The following is a 20,944-nucleotide window of genomic DNA, read 5'->3' as shown; positions in this document are numbered from 1 at the left end:
AAGTTGGAGGTGATGTGATCAGCACCATGTTCTGGCCACCGTTACCCCCAAGGGTTACCCTCAGGTACCCACTGATTTCAGGCTGGGTGAGCCACAGAGCTGTTTAATGCAGGAACAAGGCTGGAAAAATTCTGGCCTTAGATCACCCCCTCTGGGAATCAAATACGGGTCTCCCGCATGGCAATCCGACACCCTAGCAACTTGACCACCGCGTGTCATATATTTCCTGTATCAATTCTTAAATACAGGAATACTCGATGTGCATTACCTAGTGATACAAACATGTTCCTTTTTAGAAATTAGAGCTGACAGCAAGCATCTGTCATGATCATCAAAATCCTTCATCTTTGGCTGGGTCAGGATGAAAGTGAAGCCTCTGAAATCCTAATTCTCATCTTTCACCACTCCTCCCTTTCCACTGTCCTCTCCTTTAGCTCCACCATCTGCTCTTTCCACCGACATCTTGTGTCTTCTCTTTGGACTCTTTTCCAGTTCCCACACACTTGCACAGACAGTTTTTTCAGCGTCATCCTCTTCATTTGTCCAAACTACCTCAACACAATCTAGAAGGGGAAAAAAATTACTTATTACATTTTTTTTAATGTCAAAATGTTTTTTTTTATGATGTTATTAACCTGAAGTCGAATATTTTGTTGAAAGGCAAAAATGCAAGATTGAATGTCTCTGATGTTACTTCGTGCCGAATAATATGACGTGATATTATGATATGAATATATTAATAATAGAATATACCTAGTCATTCCATTCATTGATCCCAACTGCGCACACAAAATATGGTATGTCCACTCCCAACCGACCTCCGTGTGGGAGTGGTTAGCACAGCATGCTATGACAGCATGGGCCCCTGGTTCGAATCTCGGCTTGGCCATGGGTGTGCTTGGTGAGTGTCCCTTAATCAATGTCATCATATCATCACTCATTACTCATCTTCATCATCGCTATTTGTCAAAAGTGAAAGAATAGTGACACTAAATAACAAACATCCAATCAAATCGAACATCTTCACTGATCTAATTCTATACCGTACCAAATTCCCACTTTATTACTGCATCTTGCTTCATTTTACAGCATCTCAATTGTTTTCTGGTTCGAAAACAAATGGAATATTGAGCAGCTGATTGTGCATTGTTTCGTTGTTTGGATTGTTTAATTAACGTCGCATTAATTAGTTTTAGACCAATCGTGACAAGAGGGAATCGAGACACAAAGGAAGGGGAAAAGTCAGGTTAAAGACCACGGGGTAACATTCCGTGAATACGACTGAAGCGACTGCAGAATATCATGGATAAAATTTGTTTCGCTTTCTCCCTTTATTTCTGTTTCAGTTATTTTACTTTACTTTTCTTCTACCACTCCTGTTAATCGTGTCGGTGAGGAAAAATTATAAACTTGTGAATTGGACGATGGGACAAAAATATCTTTGCCTCTCCCACGGTTCGAAACAGTCACCACAAAATATTGTCTTATTTTTAAAATTTATGCCAAATATGGATTCACTCTTCTTTTTCTCAAGGCGTTTCATTGTCTCTCCGATGGCGTAGTGATAATGTCTTCGACATGTAATCAAAGGCTTCCGAATTCAATACCAGATAGAGGAACATTTGGTTCGGATCACACTTTAATCTGTAGGTCCAGTGCATAAACTAGACTTAAACAATTAACGTGTGGCATGTGGTCGGTGATGAGAACCATCATTTCAGTGAACCTTCTTGACAATGACTAGTACACTCGAAAGAATATTTCCTTATGAGAAGCTCTTGTTAAGAAACCAATTGCTGAAATGTTCTTCTTGAGGCCACGTAGCAAACAGCTGCTGTTTGTTGTGGTTGGGGCATGAGTCATGTGACTCATGCTATCAATGCTCAATCCTTCCCGAGAACTCAGATCCTCCAGGCAAACTTAAGCGAATATTTTGTTATTTGGGTTGCATAAACAACAGGCTTTAAGACGTTACGAAATTCTAGGTCCCGTGGCCCAGGTAATTCTTTCTCCGACTGTACATAATGACGCTCTTGAAGCACTGAAAGTACTATCATTACATATACAAAACCGAAATAGTTCAGATCTCAGAGCAAGCGAGGAAAGCCAAACGCTCGAAAGTTGTTTTCTTTTTCTTTTCAATCTTCGGTGGACAATATGACGAGCCGGCCAAGGTTTATTTTCGTATGTATTAGTATCAAATGCAGATACATGCGTGTTTTAAGGTGACTTGTCGATTCTTCGTTTACATGAAAAGGTGAACTTTAATGTAAGCAAAAGCATGTGCTAGTCAAAGTTAAAGATTTTCGCATCTACAAAGAAAATCCAAAACACATTCCCACCTCGCCGGCCTCTGTGGCTACCATAGCATTCTACGACGCCAGAGGTCCCCGGTTCGAATCCCATCCTGGACATGGGTGTTATTTGTGAGTGTCCCTTCATCAATTTTATCATATCATCACTCATCCTTATCTTCGTGATTAGCCAAAAGTGGCAGAAATGCGGAGTAAAATAAACCAAATCATTCAATCAAAATTTCCCATCTCGCTCAAAGACCCTGTGAATTCAATCCAAAATTTACCAATATCTACCAGCCAAATGTGAAATGTCATAAAGCTAATCTTAACTGATTAGAAAAATCGTTTAGAAGTTTTAAACACACTTTTACTTTCCTTATGTCCCCAGTGCATTGCTTTCATGCAGAAAAAATAGCAAAAAATTGAATCAAGTCTAGATAACACTGTGCCATTGACAAGCCAAAGGCAAACCATAGGACCTGCAGTGAGTCTCATTTATCTCCTGCATTCGTTTGACTAATGTAATTTTCTTCCAGTTTGACTTTAGGGTTTAACTTCAGATGGTGTTGTGTTTGTGTTGCATTCAATATCAAAATTAGATTTTAAGCGATTAATGTCCAATTCTAAGTACTATATCTAATACTTCGATAAAAGTAAGTTCTCATCCTCTGATAAAATCAAAAATTGCACCCTGTTCTAATGTCTAGGAAAGGGAAAAAAAAGGAAACCTTTCATTTCACCTAGGAATGATATCGAGATGACACAAGTCGAGAATTGTCAGAGCCTCATCTCGTCTCCTGTGTGGTGAGGTCCTTCTCGTTCTTGTTTGTGCTTTTTTTTTTGTTTCGGTGTCCACTCCAAAGTTGTTAAAACTTATTCTATGTATATTCACTTCATGGGCAAATCGGGACTGAATCTGCAGTTTAAAGTGGAATCCAAAGCCCTGTGCATGTTGGACCCTGCAATTACAAGGCGAGATATCTCGTTCTGACCCATGGAATGTTTAGTATTGTGTCACCACTCAAAGTTTCACAACGTATATGTCATTAAAGCAAAACTTTTCTTAATAACGTTTTTCTGCTTTATATCTTGTTTCGATGCTGTGAACCGTCGACATACTTAATTATATCCTAAATAGTTTAAACCGAGCATCACAGGCTCGCAATTGGCACTGATGGATTAACTTTGCAATTACAGTAAACAAAATACATGACATTTAAAAAAAGAAGTCAATAAATTATACACTTGGTATGTCTGGATAAGACACACAGTAATTTAAATTTATTTTTACCAATTTCTTCAAATATGATACCAGAGTTTCAAACAAGATAATCTCGGACATGAAGTATCGCCTCACTATGATTTTGCAGAGATTTATTTCAGTCTCGTTTCAAAATTTGACAGGAAACGCAGACTTTTCTTGTCTCAGTATCATCTCTATGTTCAAAAATCTCTTAATATATAGGTTTAAGTATAGTTTTTCCTCTTACAAAGTTATGATTGATTGATTGATTTAGTTTATTTTACTTCGCGTTTTGTGCCTCTTGGCTAATTTGTGGGATGGGGATGAGTGATGAAATTGATGAATGGACATTCACAAACAACCAAGCCCAAGCGGGATTCGAACCCAGGACCCTTGTCTTACAACGTTATGAAAATTATGGGTGAAGTACAGAAGTACATTGTACCCCCCAAGCTGGTCTATCATCTGTCATCTCGTTTGTGTAAGTATTTTGTTTCGGAAAATTTCATTTGAAATTCAAAAGAAAAGATCAGTCATATACTCTTCTGATGAAGATTTATACGTATATTATCTTTGAATCAACGCAACAACTTCTTTTGAAAAGTGTACCCCCCTTATGCAAAGGAGCATTCATCTGGAGCGTGATTTTCTGAGAGTAAACTTTATCTGATTCCAATGTTTCACAGAAATTTTAAACAATTTCCATCTCCTTAAAGAGGTTTCCAAGAACTAACTACATTATAGTAGCAAGCACAGTGTAGAATAGAATAAGTTTACAATGGTTTGAATTTCTGTGGTAAGTAAGATAATGCTTGTAAGTTATAAACAATATATCTAAACCTTTTTTATTGAGAGAATTGAAAATATGTTCTTTTAACAAAATTTGAGGGGGTACAATGTACCCTGTACCCTCCTGTACCTGCGCCACTGTGAGTACATACACAGTTCTGTACTTATAAATGCTAAACAATGTTTCTTATTATATTTTGTGTTGTAGCAATTTTTTAAATACAAACTGAACATAGTAAAAAGAAGCTGAAGAAGAATAAACCCAATTAACATGTCAACAACATTCACTGATTGATTTCCCCTTCCATGTGGGACTGCCTTGAAGAGGTGAGGGGGCTTAGTAGGGAGGCCTTTTCATCATTATTTCATTCATTATTCATCTGTTCACCATTGTATCATGCCATGCACTTCCATCCTGTTGACCTCTCTATAACTAAGGGTCCAACTAGAGGAGACAACCTCGATAAAAAAAAAAAAAACAACAACTATCCCAAGGTGTTTGTTGCACATACCGACGGGTCAGTGTTGGCTGCAGGGGCAATTGCAGTCGTGAACATGGCTGCAGGGATTTAAGCTTGGTCCTTGAGTAGGCCTTCCCCAGCATAGAGGGCATGTCGAGGTGACATTTTATAGAACCTCCTTAGAAAATCTCATTGTTTATGGTTACACTTCAAATGGGGGAATAACCTCCAAAACATGCACGGCCTTTGAGCCCGATAAGTATGGAACAGAAAAGTAACGTCACAACTGTGCCTCGTGTACCTGTCACTGTTCCTCATTAAAAAACAACTAGACCATGTCACTGGTAGTTATGTCCCTGAAATTAAAAAAACTGCATAACGGGAGTCTCCTCATCAGGATGAACACAGATCGCCAGACAAATAATCTTTTGAAATTAAGAATTTTGGGTGACTTTGCTGTTCAGGTGGAACCCCACTGTCAACTGAACAGCTGCAGAGAAGTCGTACGTCACTGGGATCTGTTGAACACCACTGAGGAAGAAATCTTAGAACTTTCAGACCAGCATGTCATTGCAGTGCAGCGAGTAAAGACCAGAACCTCTGGCAAATTAGTGACAACCGCTTCTCTCACTCTTACTTTTGCTGTGCAATTAAAAACACGATTCGGCATGGAGGAAGAGCTCCATGGCCTAGGGAATATAGAGGTGAGACAAGCTGAGAGGTGACTGACTTTGGATTGGAATTGAGAAGGGAGTAGAGGTTAGGAGAGCCGTGGAGGAGAAGAGAGACGACGCTCTGGTCAACCGATAGAGAAGCCAACAGAGGACTTCGTATATTTTATTCATCGTAATTATCTTCATTCATCAGATAGACAGGTAACTATCCTAAGACCCAGCCATGATTCAGGTTCAAAGGTTCAGAAAACCCAACGAGTGACCATTGTCTTTTCTAGCAGTTTAGTTCCTAAATCTTATTTGTACCTTTCGTATTGCCAAGCATTAACTCGTCATTGGCATGATGAGTGCTCTCATCAGAGGATGAATGATGAATAGCTTACATCACCCATTAATTAATTGGTTAAAATTCTTGGTAAGATCCCACGAACTTCACAGTTCGTTACGATACCGCTACTGATTAACATTTGCTGTGTGTACATTAACAAGGGAGGAGCATTTCTCTCTTGAGGATCTTTGCTCTTTATATGACCAACCTCCTACCCCTCTGGTTCTTTTGGTCAATTTCAATTTGTAACATCGTCTATGGGAATCTGCTCATACAGGGCCCCGGGATCAGATTCCAGAAGAATTCCATGAGGTGTCCGAGTTAACACTCCTGAATGATGGTACTCCCACATATTGAGCCATACGATGGCATGTTAATCACGGACTCTGGAGACATGGCAAATATTTTGGGCATGAAGTTCTCCAATGCATCCAGCTCGGAAAACTACCAGCCATGTTTTCGCCATGAGAAGGAACGACAAGAACGAACTAAATTTGGTTTCTGAAGCAATAACACCGAGCACAACAACTCTCCATTCAAGGAATGGGGGTTCAATAACGTGCTTCAGGATTCAAATAACACAGCTCCTGGGGTGGACAAGATCCACTACTAGATGCTTTATCTTCTACAGCTAAATATTTCCTTTTCATGGTCTTCAACAGGCTTTGGTTGGAGGATTCTTTCCCCTCGTCCTGGAAAGAGGCTATTATTGTTTCCATCCTGAAGCCAGGTAAAGATCGCACAACAGCCTCAAGTTACAGGCCCATTGTCTTGACTAGCTATGTGTGCAAGTTAATGGAGCGCATGGTCAACAAGCATCTCACCTGGTTCTTGGATGGTGAGCTGTGACAGGATGGTCTGCTGGCTGCATGATGGCTGTTGGCTGCATCATGTTGAATTGCAGGCTGCATATGGAGTTGCGGAATGAGGTCTGCATGCTGGTGTCAGAATGTGGAGTGGCTACAGAATGTCTGGATGATGAGCTGGCTGCTGGCTGCATGATGGCTGTTGGCTGCATCATGTTGAATTGCAGGCTGCATATGGAGTTGCGGCATGAGGTCTGCATGCTGGTGTCAGAATGTGGAGTGGCTACAGAATGTCTGGATGATGAGCTGGCTGCTGGCTGCATGATGGCTTCTAGTTCACCGCATGCTGAGCTGCTGCAGGATGTCCGCTGGCTAAATGTTGAACTGCTACATGAGGTCAGCTGGGTGGCTGGCTGCATGCGGAACAGCTGCATGATGACTGCTGTGGAGCTGCGTCATGATGACTGCATTCATGCAATTTTCAATGTGGGTTTCGCTCCAACCATTTACACTGGAAATTAATAGTAAGGTTAGAAAACTGCAACATGAAGCATTTTATAAATTATCAAGTGTAATACTGAAGGATCAGTGGATCCCAATCTTTTCTTTAAATATTTGCTATAAATGGTTCCAAGCACACGTAGAACTAAACATGATCTAGTACCCAATATGGCCTATTTGCTGTTTCCAAGTACTTACAAGGTAAATTCAACAAACGACGCTAGTATGTTACTTACACTGTCCAAATAATGTGACTGGATTTGTTGATTGCACTTATAGTGTTGTAACTTGTGGACAAAGAGGCAAAATAGCTAGACCTTGTTATTGTGTTCTACATGATCTAATATTACATATGGAAGTTACTACTTACTACATCTTCCCATATATAGGTGTTTATATCTCCAGTATGATAGCTCATAATTTGTGCTTTACAAAAATGTACTTAATTTAGACTTTAATCTAAAGCCCTGTTTATAACAAAGGAAAAAAGAACACTATGCATGGTGGACTCAATATGGCCTACATAGGAATGCATCATGAAGGAAATGCGCAAATGTGACACTTGTTACTTTTATGTTGATGTAGAATGTGTAGGAGTCACTAAGGCTGATGAAGGCCAGTGGCATAACCACAAAGGGGGGGGGGGGGCAACCTTGGACTGAAATTAATTCTGGGGGGGGCAAACATTGACGGCCAAGTGTACCTGCAGGGGGCAATTAAAGCCCACAACTTCAAATTTTATGCAAATGAAAATACTTTTCATAAAATTTTCTTGCTCGCTTTGCTCGCAATGTCTCCATTTCTTAGTCTTCTCAAGTTCAGAACCATAGATAGCTAGGAGGCAGCGTGAGTCTCAATGAAAATAAGTTGCAAGATTGATTTATTTATTTTTGGTTTTTAAGTCCACTTTACGCACAGAAAGGTTAATCGGGACTGGACCTACAGTTTAAAGTGAAATCCGAACCATTCCTCCACTGGGTTTCGAACCCAGGACCCCTTGATCACAAGGTGACGATATTACCACTACACCATCACGGAGGTACAAATGTTGTAAAAGAGAGAATACATTGGCGTTCTGTGAAATTATTTGCACCCTATTAAATCAATATTGAGCCTGCAAAAAAATTGGATCCAAAAATTTTCTTCCTCGCTTCGCTTGCAATGTGTCATTCTTCTCTGTAATGCATTGTACATTTCCAGACGGAGAAATAAGACTTGTCTTACTTCATTTTGTTTTAAATGCATGAACAATTGTTTTGAGGAAAGGGAGCGTGCACATTTGAGAGACAATTTATGTAATTTTTACTGTTGGTTTATTGTGAGATGGATGAATTGGATGTGTAATGTATTTAAATAATATATGTTGTATATAATATGTATTAAAGAAGCCCGGCTTGGGCATGTATGTTTGTAAGTGTCCATTCATCAACATCATCACTCATCCCTATCTTCGCAAATTAGCCAAAAGTGGCACAAGAAGCGAAGTAAAATAAAGCAAATCAATAATAATAATATTATTATTAAAATTGTTATTATTATTATTGATACGTTTATCCTGGTACTTGCCCCCCCCCATACAAAAATTCATGGTTGCACCTCTGATGAACGGCCTATCATCTGCCACGCTGTGATGTGTAATCCATGGTCTCTGGTGACAAATTATGGCACTTGACTTCCTTATTTATTAGCTTGTAAATGGTGTTATTTCCTTGTGTAATCTCATTAAGTCATTATGTAAATAAATACGTAAGCATATCAATCAACTTGTCTACCTATAAAAATAACATTATGGTACTCTCTTAACAATTGCTGTTGCATTTTTGATGCAAAAAACCAAACTATAGGACTAGGCCATGTTGGGTACATATGCACCCAATATGGCCTAAATGTTACTTTTTAACAAAATGTTCACTACACCATGTTACTATTTGGAAATAACCCCAATTTTCAGTAAACGTCCAGAAATGTTCCCTCTTTTGAATATTGTCATTAGTTTTACCTTCCTGATTTTGTACACCATTAGAAACAATAGCAAACCATAAGTAGGCCATATTGGGTTCAGGTAACTTATTTAATGACTTTCTGCAAGTTTTATAGGAGTATTAGCACATTTGCACACATACCGATAAGATCAAAGGTGACTTCTACCTCAATATCATGTGCACCAAGAAACAACAGAGGTAAATGGGACAGTAGCACACGTACCCCTACTCGACAAATTTCCAGGAAATATCCTTCGAAGGTTGGGATGCGGCTGAGCTCTCCTCGACACATTGATAGTCAGACCCAGACCCCTACACCTTGGGCAATGAAAAAGAGGACACAGACCCAAGCCATAAAATTTAGCTGGAAATTGTTTTGAAGCAGGCAGTGATGCCAACCCTAGCATAATGATGCTAAACGTAGCACAATGTGAGTTTCATTGGCACCTCGCACACTGTGTTTGCATAATGGGAAACACGTTTTCTTATCGGAAGGTTGCTAATGCAGGGAGTCATCAGGTTTTTGTGTGTTCCCTCCAAGGTCTTGATGAGAACTCCCAATTGCATTGGTAAATGTGCAAAACACACTACTGTGGTCGGCGTTGTTGCGGAAAACTACCCCCACAAGCACAATTAGAGAGTGCTTTAGAATAGGGGAAAAATTATGGAAGCAAGTTTGAAATTTAGAGAAGCTACTTAACACAGTAAAAAAAAAAAATAATAATGCTAAGATCCCTGAACCTGACCCACCTAAACTAACAGCAAAAATATATTATGAACGTAATACCCCTTTAGGTCCCATGCACATAGAGTAGATGGCAGCAACAGTCCATATCAAAGACGACAGTAAATGAATGGCTGATTGCAAAGAAAGAATCATGCAAGATTATGCCAAAGGCGAAAGTCATTCTCCAGAAAACATGCATGGAGTAATCATAATCACTAAGAATTTGAAATATGTGTTAACAGACATAAATAGAAATTGATCCATGCATAAAAATTGTGCACTATGATTATTTCAGAATTACACCATCACAACTTGGGGCCATTAGACTGTTCACATGAATTGGAAACATGGCTAAATGCACATACTAATGAAGCAGAATAGAGTCTCCGCCGTGGCATAGTGGTAACATTGTTCGATACCCGGTGGAGGCATACAGTGGTTCGGATCCCACTTCAAACTGTAGGTCCAGTCCTGATTAGCCTATCTATGTATAAAGTGGACTCAAAACATTAAAAAAAATATCCATAAATTCGGTTGTTGTTAGGTTAGGTGGGTCACATTAGGGTAACGGTTCAGATTGTTTTATGATTCTTTTCAAATTCCACTAGCAGAAAGACTAATTATCATAGAATTTTGGAAATCATAGTCACATGAAATTTGAACCTTCCTTAAAGTAATGAGCACTGTTTGGATTAGAAAAAAAGAGACACCCTTTGCCCTCTGTACCCCGTAGAGAAAGTGAAATATCTTGCATGGTTTATGAAGATTTTGTTGTATATGAAAGTTTTCAGTTGATTATAGCTGTCGGAAATGTGTTATTGTGAAGTAGAGTATGTATGTTACCTTAGCATGTTACTTTACTGTGAAGCAGAACAGCCCAAAGGTTTCACGCAATTGAATATAGCACACACAACAACTTTTCACAACAGCAGCTATAATTTTATGTAGTTAGGTTAGGATTGTTAGTTTTGGTACTTATAGTTATTTTCGGCATGCTCTTTCGCTATTTTAGTATACATACAAACAGTTTTTACTAACAAAAAGCTGTGAAAATACTTCAAAATTGCAGGTTTTAACTTACATGTGCCATTCTTTGGTATCAAATATCTCTGTTATTTGTGCTCTCCTAATATTGGAACTACCTTTACATTACATAAAATATTGATATCTGTCGATTAAAAAAAATGACATAATTCTCGAGGGTGTACAGAGGGTAAATGGTCAAAAAAAAAGTTATTTATGTTTGAAAAAAAAAACCACTTAAAAATTAACTTACGCAAGATGTGCGCTTCCCATGGACAAGGCATTCTCCATTGAGAAGTGACAGTAGTATCGCAAACCAGTGGGAATGAATGTAGAAGTAAATTGGAACCTTAGTAGAATGCATTTACAGACTTTATTTTAATGCTAAGAGAACAACTCTGACCTGCTTAACCTAACCACAAAAGCATATATTGAACAAAATTTTAAGTAATTGCTAAAACTCCACAGTATGTGTTAACAGAAGTAAATCGAAATCAAATCATATAAAAATTGCAGCTTAATTGAAGATGACGGTTGTGTTCCTCGATTTGTATGAAATTTTGTACACTTTCAACATGAGGCCTCCTGAACACGAATCTGACATTAGAATTTCCCGGTCACGTCTGTAACTTGAGATATAACCAAAAATTTCAGGATAGGTTAGGTTACGTTTGGCAAACATAGTTAAAATTACCACTAAGCTTCCTTCAAAGTCTGCACGAACCATTCACGTAAGGTTAGGTTAGGTTTGGAAAAACCTACTTCAAATAACACTAAGCTTACCTTCAGAGTCTGTAGTGTTTACAATCCAACAGTGGATACAGTGTTGCCACACTTAAAATCCACACTCAACATGTACTTCTCCTTCCTGGTTGTCACTATCACTGTCACTGTCCTTCTGCTCATCGTGTTTTTTTAAGGGATCGTACAGCTGTCATGCAAGCTGTGAAAAAAATCTACTGTGCAGTCTGATCCCTTTTAAGGAAGATATATATTTCGTAAAATAACCTTGAAAGAAAATTTTCCTTGTTCCGTACGAGTTCAAAGTTACCTTTGCGTGTCACCATGCAGACTCAATGCTATTTGTGTGGGCACCGGTTTTCTCATTCACGAATGCGATACTATGGTTTACTTTCATGTGGTCGACACCCTCATTCTTCGGGTTGTCATATAACTTCCAACAATCCATATGGTAAAAATTTACTATTCTTCGGACACCTCTAATTTTTTCGTTTCGTCAATTTTTGATAATTGTACTTACGTATCTGCTTCGCGGAACATTCATGAAGGTGTATCAACGTTGTTTTGATGAAATTAATTGCAATTTTTCACATTACCAGTACGTCTTTCTGATAGGCCATTTCGCTTGCCTGAGACGAACTAACCTAACCACGTGCCAATGGTTCGTGGGGCTAGCGCCAATGGTTCACAATTATTTCCAATTTCTAGATCCTGATACTAACACAATACCAAATTGTAACTATGTTTCCTAACCTAACAGAACTAACCTAACCACGCGAAAATGATTTGTGGGGCTAGCACCAATGGTTCTCAATTATTTCCAATTTCTAGATCCTGATACTAAGACGACACCAAATTTTAACTATGTTTCCTAACCTAACAGAACTAACCTAACCACGCGCCAATGATTTGTGGGGCTAGCACCAATGGTTCGCAATTATTTCCAATTTCTAGATCCTAATTCTAACACGACACCAAATTTTAACTATGTTTCCTAACCTAACAGAACTAACCTATCCACGCGTGAATGGTTCGTGGGGCTAGCTATTCTCCATCGGAGAATTAATTTTTAACGAACAACATGCATTTCAGTTATGAAACATTCCCACATCACACAAAACACCTTCCCGATGTTCGACAATGCTACAGGAACTTATTACGGTAAGTAGTTTCTTCTGTAAAAATAAATAAATGTGTCCTAAGGATAGTAAACAAGTACCGAAACCTGAGCCCAGGTCAGGGTTTTAGCATTAAAATAACACCCTTAAATACTTTTAGACACTTGATCATGTAATAATTATTACATGGATTACATTATAATCAAATCATAATTTTTAAAGTTTGTGTATTTTTGTTACCCTGACCTAAAGCGTCATATAAAGTGGGGGTACCTGGAGGAAACTCTGGAGGGTACGCAGCCAGGGGTGGTACCAATCACATCACCCCCACATTTGGCCGTGATCAAGAAAGCATGGGACCCTAACCCCACACACCTTCATGGCATGGTGCATAGCACAGGGGAGTACTTTACCTTTTGGTAAATGTCTGTTATATCGGAGACACATTCCTATTGGATATTTTCAGTTTTAAATGGTTCGTACTTACCAATTGTGCATTGTGGAACATAGTTGAAGGTGCCATTATGCTTTTTACACGAAAATAACTTCGATTTTTCACATTTCGAGTAATTCTTTTGGGTCCTTTCTTCCGTTGCGGAACATAGAATATGGCACGCACAGCTGTGGATCATTGCGCGTCGTGCTTGTGTTTTGTCGATTTGGAGTGAGGTATGAAGTGTTTCCTCCTTCTTAACTGAAAAATACCTACTTTTGTGTTCATTATGTCATCACAAACCATTGACAGATAGCCCCAAAAAAGATTCACAATAACCCCAAAAACCATTCACGCTAGCCCTACGAACCATTTCCGGCAAGGTTAGGTTAGGATTGGTTAGGTTAGGTAAGCATAGTTAAAAAAATAAAAATATTCTGGTAAAAAAAAGAAGCACGTTTGGAAACACTGGCGAGACCCGTGACTTTCGATGCTCACGCCATCTGCAGGTACATGATTGAAACAACGGCATAATGTTGTCGCTTTGCACAAAATGCAAGTTTCTTGTTGTGTAGCATTCTACGGTGAGAAAATACCTCCACGATCTTTCAAAATACTACGTAAACTCATTTCCAGTAGTTTCATCTGTCAAAATGAAGAAATGTGTCTCCAATAGAACAAACATTTACCTACCTTTTTTTTACCTTTACCTGATCTAAACATCTTATATATATGTATTCACAATAACATTGCTCTCTGGCATGATAACTTGTTTACTGTTAACAAAAATGTAAGGCATCTCAAAAAAATGACTTCGGGGATTTCAGAAGCGAAGAGCCTAACCTACTCCTACTTTCAGAAATCAATCCTTATTCTTGTAGCTTTCTCAGATCCAAATTGTTAATAGCTATGTCAAGACGTTTAGAAAAGTGCAATTTAGACACACACATACAGACAAGTTGACACGTCTCGTAAGTGTTAATTCTAAAATAATAATTTATCTACAAGGAGAAACTGGCAACGATAACAGTTAGATATAGTGAAAACAAATTTCTTCAAAGTTACAGGAGAAATGACGGGAAAGTACTTACGGAATTGAGTTCCTGTGGACTTTTGGAAGCTGGGAATAGTGTTTTTTCCATTTGTGCAACTTATTCGACCGGTAAATAATGTCATTCTTGACATCAATGTATCTCTGTTGCACGATAGCTCGTGCCACCATTACCATTGATTACGTGAATCAAATGTTCCGTGCGATCAAATATGTAACCCCCTGTCAGTGTAGCAACCATGCGGTAGCTTTACGAGATGACGTGTGAGTTTACTATCCTTCGGACAGATTTCTTCATTTCTACAGAAGAAACTACTTACCATAATAAGTTCCTGTAATATTGTCTAACATCGGGAAGGTGTTTTGAGTGAAATTCAGATAATTTTTCCGTATTCTGGAAACTGATTTCTTCAAATTTGAAAGTTTGGGGCTCATTTGGGGGCAGGTGACTCCGGCCAATTTCTAACATGCATTTAACAGGGAGTCTATAGAAAAAGCCAAAGTTCCCCCCAATCCTTTCCTTTGGTAAGCTACGGTAAATGGACCCAGCCACCATCTAGCGGGAAACCGAAAAACAACGCCTCAAGTGTGGGTCCTGGGTCTCAGCGATATTGTGACCATTCACAATGAAAACACCCATAAACCCCCAGACCTCAGAATGCAGGGATGATGTTAAAGCAGTGTGGCAGGAAGTCCACAGCCAGAATTTGACCCTTGCTATGTTGACAAGTTTCGTCCAACCACTGTGGCCATCTTCGCTCTGATAAAGAGTGCGTGGGGCAAAGGAAATAAAATACAAGCGTTGCAAACAAGTATAAATCATTATAATTGTAGTTCCTTTTAGATACACAAAGGATGGAGGGGCACGTGACCTAAAGGTAGAACCGTGCCTGGTTACAGGGTGACGTGTGATCAGAAAAATAAACCCCCAGTCGTTGTTGTAGGTTTCCTATGACAGGGTTACGCTACGCATTCCTAGCTCTCCAATTTCCTCATATTACAAATTCCATTACTTACCTCATCAGGTGGAAAGGTAATATCCTGGACAGCCAGATATGAATTGAGAGGTACTTGAATTTGTATATCTAAGTTAAACCGTGAAGTTGGTGCTGTGGCACATCTCATCAACAGAGAAGCAACATGTATGTACCTGGAGGCAGAGGTCTCTGCAGTCACATGTCTGAGCCAACCTATCAGAGTTCCAGGAATGTGTTTAGCTGGTGCATCAGTAATGAAGACTGCCACTGTTGCTGTTCCTTTTATTATCTTTCTTCAATCCTTATATCCCACTAGTCAATTTGTATTTAACCCTTTCGAAATGGATGACGAAATATTCGTCATGCGTGGAAATTCCCCAAGGACAGGGCTCATTTTAAAGCAAAATGTAACATGTTTGAAAAGTTTTTTTTAAAAAAAAAGTTGTAATAACACGATAAATTCCAATGAGGGCTCGTTTTATTCAGAATTTCCAAGGCTTTCGTTTGGTAAGGTAAACATGTCAATGTGTACCCATTTTTGGCAGCAACAGAGAGAGGATTTTTTTTTTCCCCTTGTCCCTGATTGCCCCAAGTTATGTAATGGCAAATATATAGTATCAAAACGATAATACAAATAGTATTTTTTTAAAAAAAGAAGAAGATAACTTGTAACGTTCAAGTTTGCAAGGTGCTCTTTATTTTCGAAGTTGTGACTGGGTTTGATCTTATATGCTACCTCAAAGGCCGTGGTAAAGTTTTAAGCACCTTGGTACGAACTTACAAAATCAATTGAGGGGGAGGGGGCGGAGGTTATTGCCACATTGTTCGTGGTACCTCAAAGTTGACTACGAACTTCACAATTCCTAATTTCAATTTGAGATATAAGAGGAGGGAAAACACAAGAATGTTATCATTTATGAATTTATCCTGAAAATTAAGAAAGAGGTACTACAAAAAACTTCCAAAATGCGTTAAACGCTACAGTAACATTACCACAATCTAGAATTATTCACCTCTCCCAAAAACTACAATTGCATGCAACTACAATGCCTATTTTACTGTTCCTTTGGTATTTTTGACCACTCGGTGGCAAAGGGAAAATAGTAGTGTAAACTTATTGTTTCTAAGTAGTACTTTGTAGGTATGGATTTGTAGCCTCTTTTTTTATCAATTGAATATCAGTTTTTGACATATTTTGACAATTTTTTGTCGATGTTTTAGCGTTTAGCGATGGTTTAGTAAAATTTCCCTTTTTTCCCACTCGTACTTGGTAGGTATATCACGATCTTACGTGATATAACTTAACCTATTCATTTTATTACGTGCTAAACTACACGAGAGCCTCTACGTGCTTTGACCTACTTTAGAGTAGTGGTGAATAGACAATTCACCAACCTTAAGTGAGCCACAGTGTTGCCAACCCAACCTACGAAAATTTCACCATGGTGATATTTTACAGGTGAAGCTAACCTACCAATAGGAGTTGGCAACACTGACTAGTTGCTTCACAAACACCTCTTGTTTTTTTAAACATATGATATTTCACAGGCGAGGCTAACCTACAAGTTACAAGTTGACGGCGTAACCTTCTATAAGATGATAACTATGCAGTAAGATGAAGAAGACGCCAGCTGGCAATAGCGGTGTTAATGCTTCCTCCTCTCTACCCCCCACCCCCTTACCAGGCCTCCCCTATGGCGCAGTGGTAGCCTTGTATTCAACGCGCGCCTCTCATTATTTCCGTATTGTGACGTGTTTTTTTTTTCAAGCAAACAAACAAATAATAATAATTGTTTTGTTTTTTTTAGGATTCCTGGCCCCTATAACCCCGCCAGGGTGCGTGGTGCCCAACCAAAAAAGGTTCTAACGGCTGCGGTTAGATAACCACACCTCTGTAGAGTTTCACGTGTTTTTTTTTCTCAAAGATCCTATGGGACACCTCTGTTTGTCAAAAATTCGAGATATTTGCAATTTAACGCTGTGGACTTAGAAAATTTTCGACTAATGAAAAAAATTGGTTCCATGACGACCTATGTTTATTTTGGTATGGGAGGACAGAGGACACCGAGACTCGGCCAACACACTAAACCTGACCTTTCTACGACTATTCGTTCAAAAGTTACGAGTGATCAAAGTTTTGGAGGGTGGGTGGGTTAACTTCTTACCTCTTGACCACAGGACCACCAAAACTTGGTACACGTATTCTACACCTCCAAAATCGACAGGGGGGGTATCGATACCGGATGGGGGTGTTTTTCGATATATTTTTTCGATAATCTTACTATTTTCGAGATATTTGCAATTTAAGATTTTTTTAACGCTGAACTTAGAAAATTTTTGATTGATGAAAAATTGGTTCTATGACGACCTATGTTTATTTTGGTATGAGTGGACAGAGGACACCGAAACTCGACAGACACACTAAACCCGACCTCTCTACGCGTACTCTACGTCACCAGAAAAAATCGACAAGGGGGAGATTTTTCGATAACTCTCTCACTGTTTCCAAGGTACTTAGGTTTTTGATAGACGACAACGACGGAGTCATCAATGAGTAAACATCTGTGAACTCGGTGAACACAAGTCAATTTTTTTCAGTACGTCAATATTTTTTTTCTTATTTCTTAGTGAATGGGTTAGGTGACTTGCAACGACGAAGGCCTTCTAGCAACATGTACTTAGCTTATGCTGGCGTAATTCGCTAAAATATGTCTTTAATTATTGTCATTTAGGAACCGCCTCAGTCCTGTTGTTAATTTGGAAAAGGTAATTGATCCAAAAATAACAATGGGGGGGGGCAATTAAAGGTTCCAAATGACAATAGTTAGAGTTTCTCCAATCTAGTAAAGTGTGGATTGGTCGAAATCTCCAAGGCGTATTTTGCATTTTTTTTTCCAAATATGAACATGTTAAAACTGAACTGTCTCGGATTTTTTGAGTTTTGTATTCGCCCTGAGAAAATTCTATATAAAATAACATACCTGAAAATTATATTCACAGTAGATTGTTTTTTTTGAGTTTTGTAATCACCTCAAGAAATTCTATATAAAATAACATACCTGAAAATTGTATTCACAGTAGATTGAATTCTTGAGTTTTTGTATTCGCACACAAGAAATTCTATATAAATAACATACCTGAAATTCTATTTACAGTAGATTGAATTTTTGAGTTTTGTAATCACCCCAAGAAATTCTATATAAAATAAAATACCTGAAAATTGTATCGCTATATACTAGATTTTTTGATTTCTGTGATTTTGGAGAAAGCAATGGCATCCACCACCAGTTTCAATCGTAAAAATGATAAAACTGAATGTGTTACTTGTGGGAAGCTAATCTCAAGGAACAATTTTTCGGTACACAGGGCAAGATGTAGCGAAACAGGTTCGAGAATGAATCGTTCGTCACCTTCTAAGTCTTGTGCTCGATGCGGAAAGATGATTAGCATTACAAATTTAAGTAAACACCTGAAAATTTGCAAACCATCGACCGAACAAGGAACATTGAAAAGAAAAATCGATGATTCAGGAACCGAAGCTTCCACTTCCAAACAAGTTAAATTATCCGATGAACGAAAACCAATTAGATCTGCATTCAACCGTCATATTCAGGATTTCTCTTTTACTTCGGAACCAGGCTGTGACATTCTTAGTTTCTTGCGTGAAACGAAAACATCCGTGATAAATATTCTAAAAAATAAATTGGAAAATAATTCCATAAAAGTATACGTTGATCTATTTTCCGAATACGAAAAAGTCGATGGTACAACAAGAGTTTTTTATCATCGAACAAAAAACCAGGCTCTTCATTTGGCGGACGTCGATAATTTGGACGAATTTTATTCTGATCTTTCAAATGAACTGGTTAAGAAACATGACGATTTCGAGGCTACAGGGTCGGGATGGTCTCTGTGTGGTAGTCCTCACACGTTAATCGTTTACGTAAACCAATTCTCGCCTCTTCGTGCATCCAGCTACGTTCCTCTTCCAGTGGATATTAAAAATAAAAAAGCCATGCTGAACATTCAAAATATAGATGATAAATGTTTTCTTTGGTGTGTGTTGGCGGAACTTCACCCGATTCATTGGTAAAATAATCCAGAACAGGTTTATCATTACAAGCAGCATGAACCTGAACTGGAAAATGCAATGGCTGGCATCGAATACCCGGTGACTATTTCTGATATATCAAAATTCGAAACACGAGCACGAGATGCAGAAGGAAAACGCTTAATCATCAACGTGTATTCCTATACGTTGGATAAACATGTCGTGCATCCCGTCAGGATAAGCGATGTCGACGATGATGATGCTCGTGTAATAAATCTTCTTCTAATTTCAAACGACAGTGTTCACCATTACTGTCTTATTCGTTCACTATCACGCTTGGTCAGAAGTCAAACTACCAAGTATGCAAACAACATTGAAGTTTGCCCGAGATGTCTAACCACATTCAACGATATAAAACAAGTCGATTATCGAAAATACACCGGACGTCAGATTGCTATCGATAAACTTGCCGAACATAAAATATATTGCGGCAACAACAGACCGGTTCGAATGTTGATGCCCGAAAAGAACGAAGTGGAAAAATTCAAAATGCACAAGGCATTGTTGGAACATCCGGCCATCATCGTTGCTGATTTCGAGGCGTTCCTCAAACCACTCTCATACTGCGATCCGGATCCCGAAGTTTCTTCCACCACACCTTACCAGCTTCACGAACCAAACAGTTTCGGTTACGTTGTGGTGCGACAGGATAAAATAGATGAACCGTACGTATACCGAGGACCCGATGCAATTGAACGCTTCTTCGAAAAGATGATCGAGGAGGTTGGGAAAATTGGATGCATGCTGCAAATATCGAAACCGATGCTTCCGTTATCTGCTATCGAACTTCAAAATTACTATGACACTGTCAAGTGTCCTGTGTGTGATAACCACTTCACAGACGACAATCGTAAAGTGTTTCACCATTCGCATACGGACGGTCGCTTCATAAGCGGAATCTGTAATGCATGCAACCTCAAAATCCAAAAACCAAAATTCGTCCCCATATTCTTTCACAATGGTTCTAATTACGACTTTCATCCCTTAATTAGGAAACTCGGATACGACACTCAAAAAATAGATATTCTTGCTCAAAACGAAGAACGATACATCTCTATAAGTAAGAAAGTTATGATTCCTGAGACTAAAAATACCATCGAGATGAGGTTTCTGGATTCATACAGATTTCTCTCTGCCAGCCTGGACACTCCTGCCAGCAAACTTTTAGACGAACAATTCAACATTACAAAAGCTAGTTTTCCCAACGTAGACATAGAACTCGTTAGACGTAAAGGGATTTATCCTTACGAATACGTTAGTGATAATTCTAAATTTAATGATGACACTCTCCCACTTCCAAGAGAATTATCCTGCGAGTTATGCAAATCACAGAAAATTCATTAATTCTGCTGTTAATGTTTGAGAAGGAAAATGGACTCCTTTACACAGGAATGAACCTAATGCTCTGATAACTACATACAGGGGGTGGATAGATTAATAGAAACACACTGCTAAGGAAAGAGTAATTTGTTCTGAGTTGGCAACACTGAACCATCATGCATTGCGATGGGCATTTGTTATCACCATGTTTGCCTATTGCATGTAGTGCATGATTCAGCTCAGTATGAACTTTCGTGTGCAACGGTTCCAAGGTAAAGCTATAAAATGGGAGACCTATCAGATTTCCAAAGAGGGAAAATTGTTGAAACACGTTTAGTGGGTGCATCAGTAACGAAGATTGA

The 20,944-nt window shown here is 38.7% G+C and overlaps 1 protein-coding gene across 1 annotated transcript in view; it reads right to left on the bottom strand.

The window, feature by feature from the left end:
* Nucleotides 1-214: 214 nt before the first annotated feature.
* Nucleotides 215-20,944, bottom strand: part of LOC145980953 (uncharacterized) — a 41,174-nt gene continuing 20,444 nt past the window's right edge. The window contains exons 5-6 of the mRNA XM_083114041.1: nucleotides 6,617-7,109; nucleotides 215-563 (exon numbers count right to left, since the gene is read on the bottom strand). Coding sequence (XP_082970167.1) covers nucleotides 554-563; nucleotides 6,617-7,032 — 426 coding nt within the window. The 5' untranslated portion in view covers nucleotides 7,033-7,109 and the 3' untranslated portion in view covers nucleotides 215-553. The remainder of the gene's footprint in view (nucleotides 564-6,616; nucleotides 7,110-20,944) is intronic.

This window comes from Lepisma saccharinum, chromosome 2, assembly GCF_977018435.1.
Source record: "Lepisma saccharinum chromosome 2, izLepSacc3.1, whole genome shotgun sequence".
Classification (NCBI taxonomy): domain Eukaryota; kingdom Metazoa; phylum Arthropoda; class Insecta; order Zygentoma; family Lepismatidae; genus Lepisma; species Lepisma saccharinum.
The sequence above is the reverse complement of the archived record's forward strand: the minus strand, read 5'-3'. Positions and strand labels throughout refer to the sequence as shown.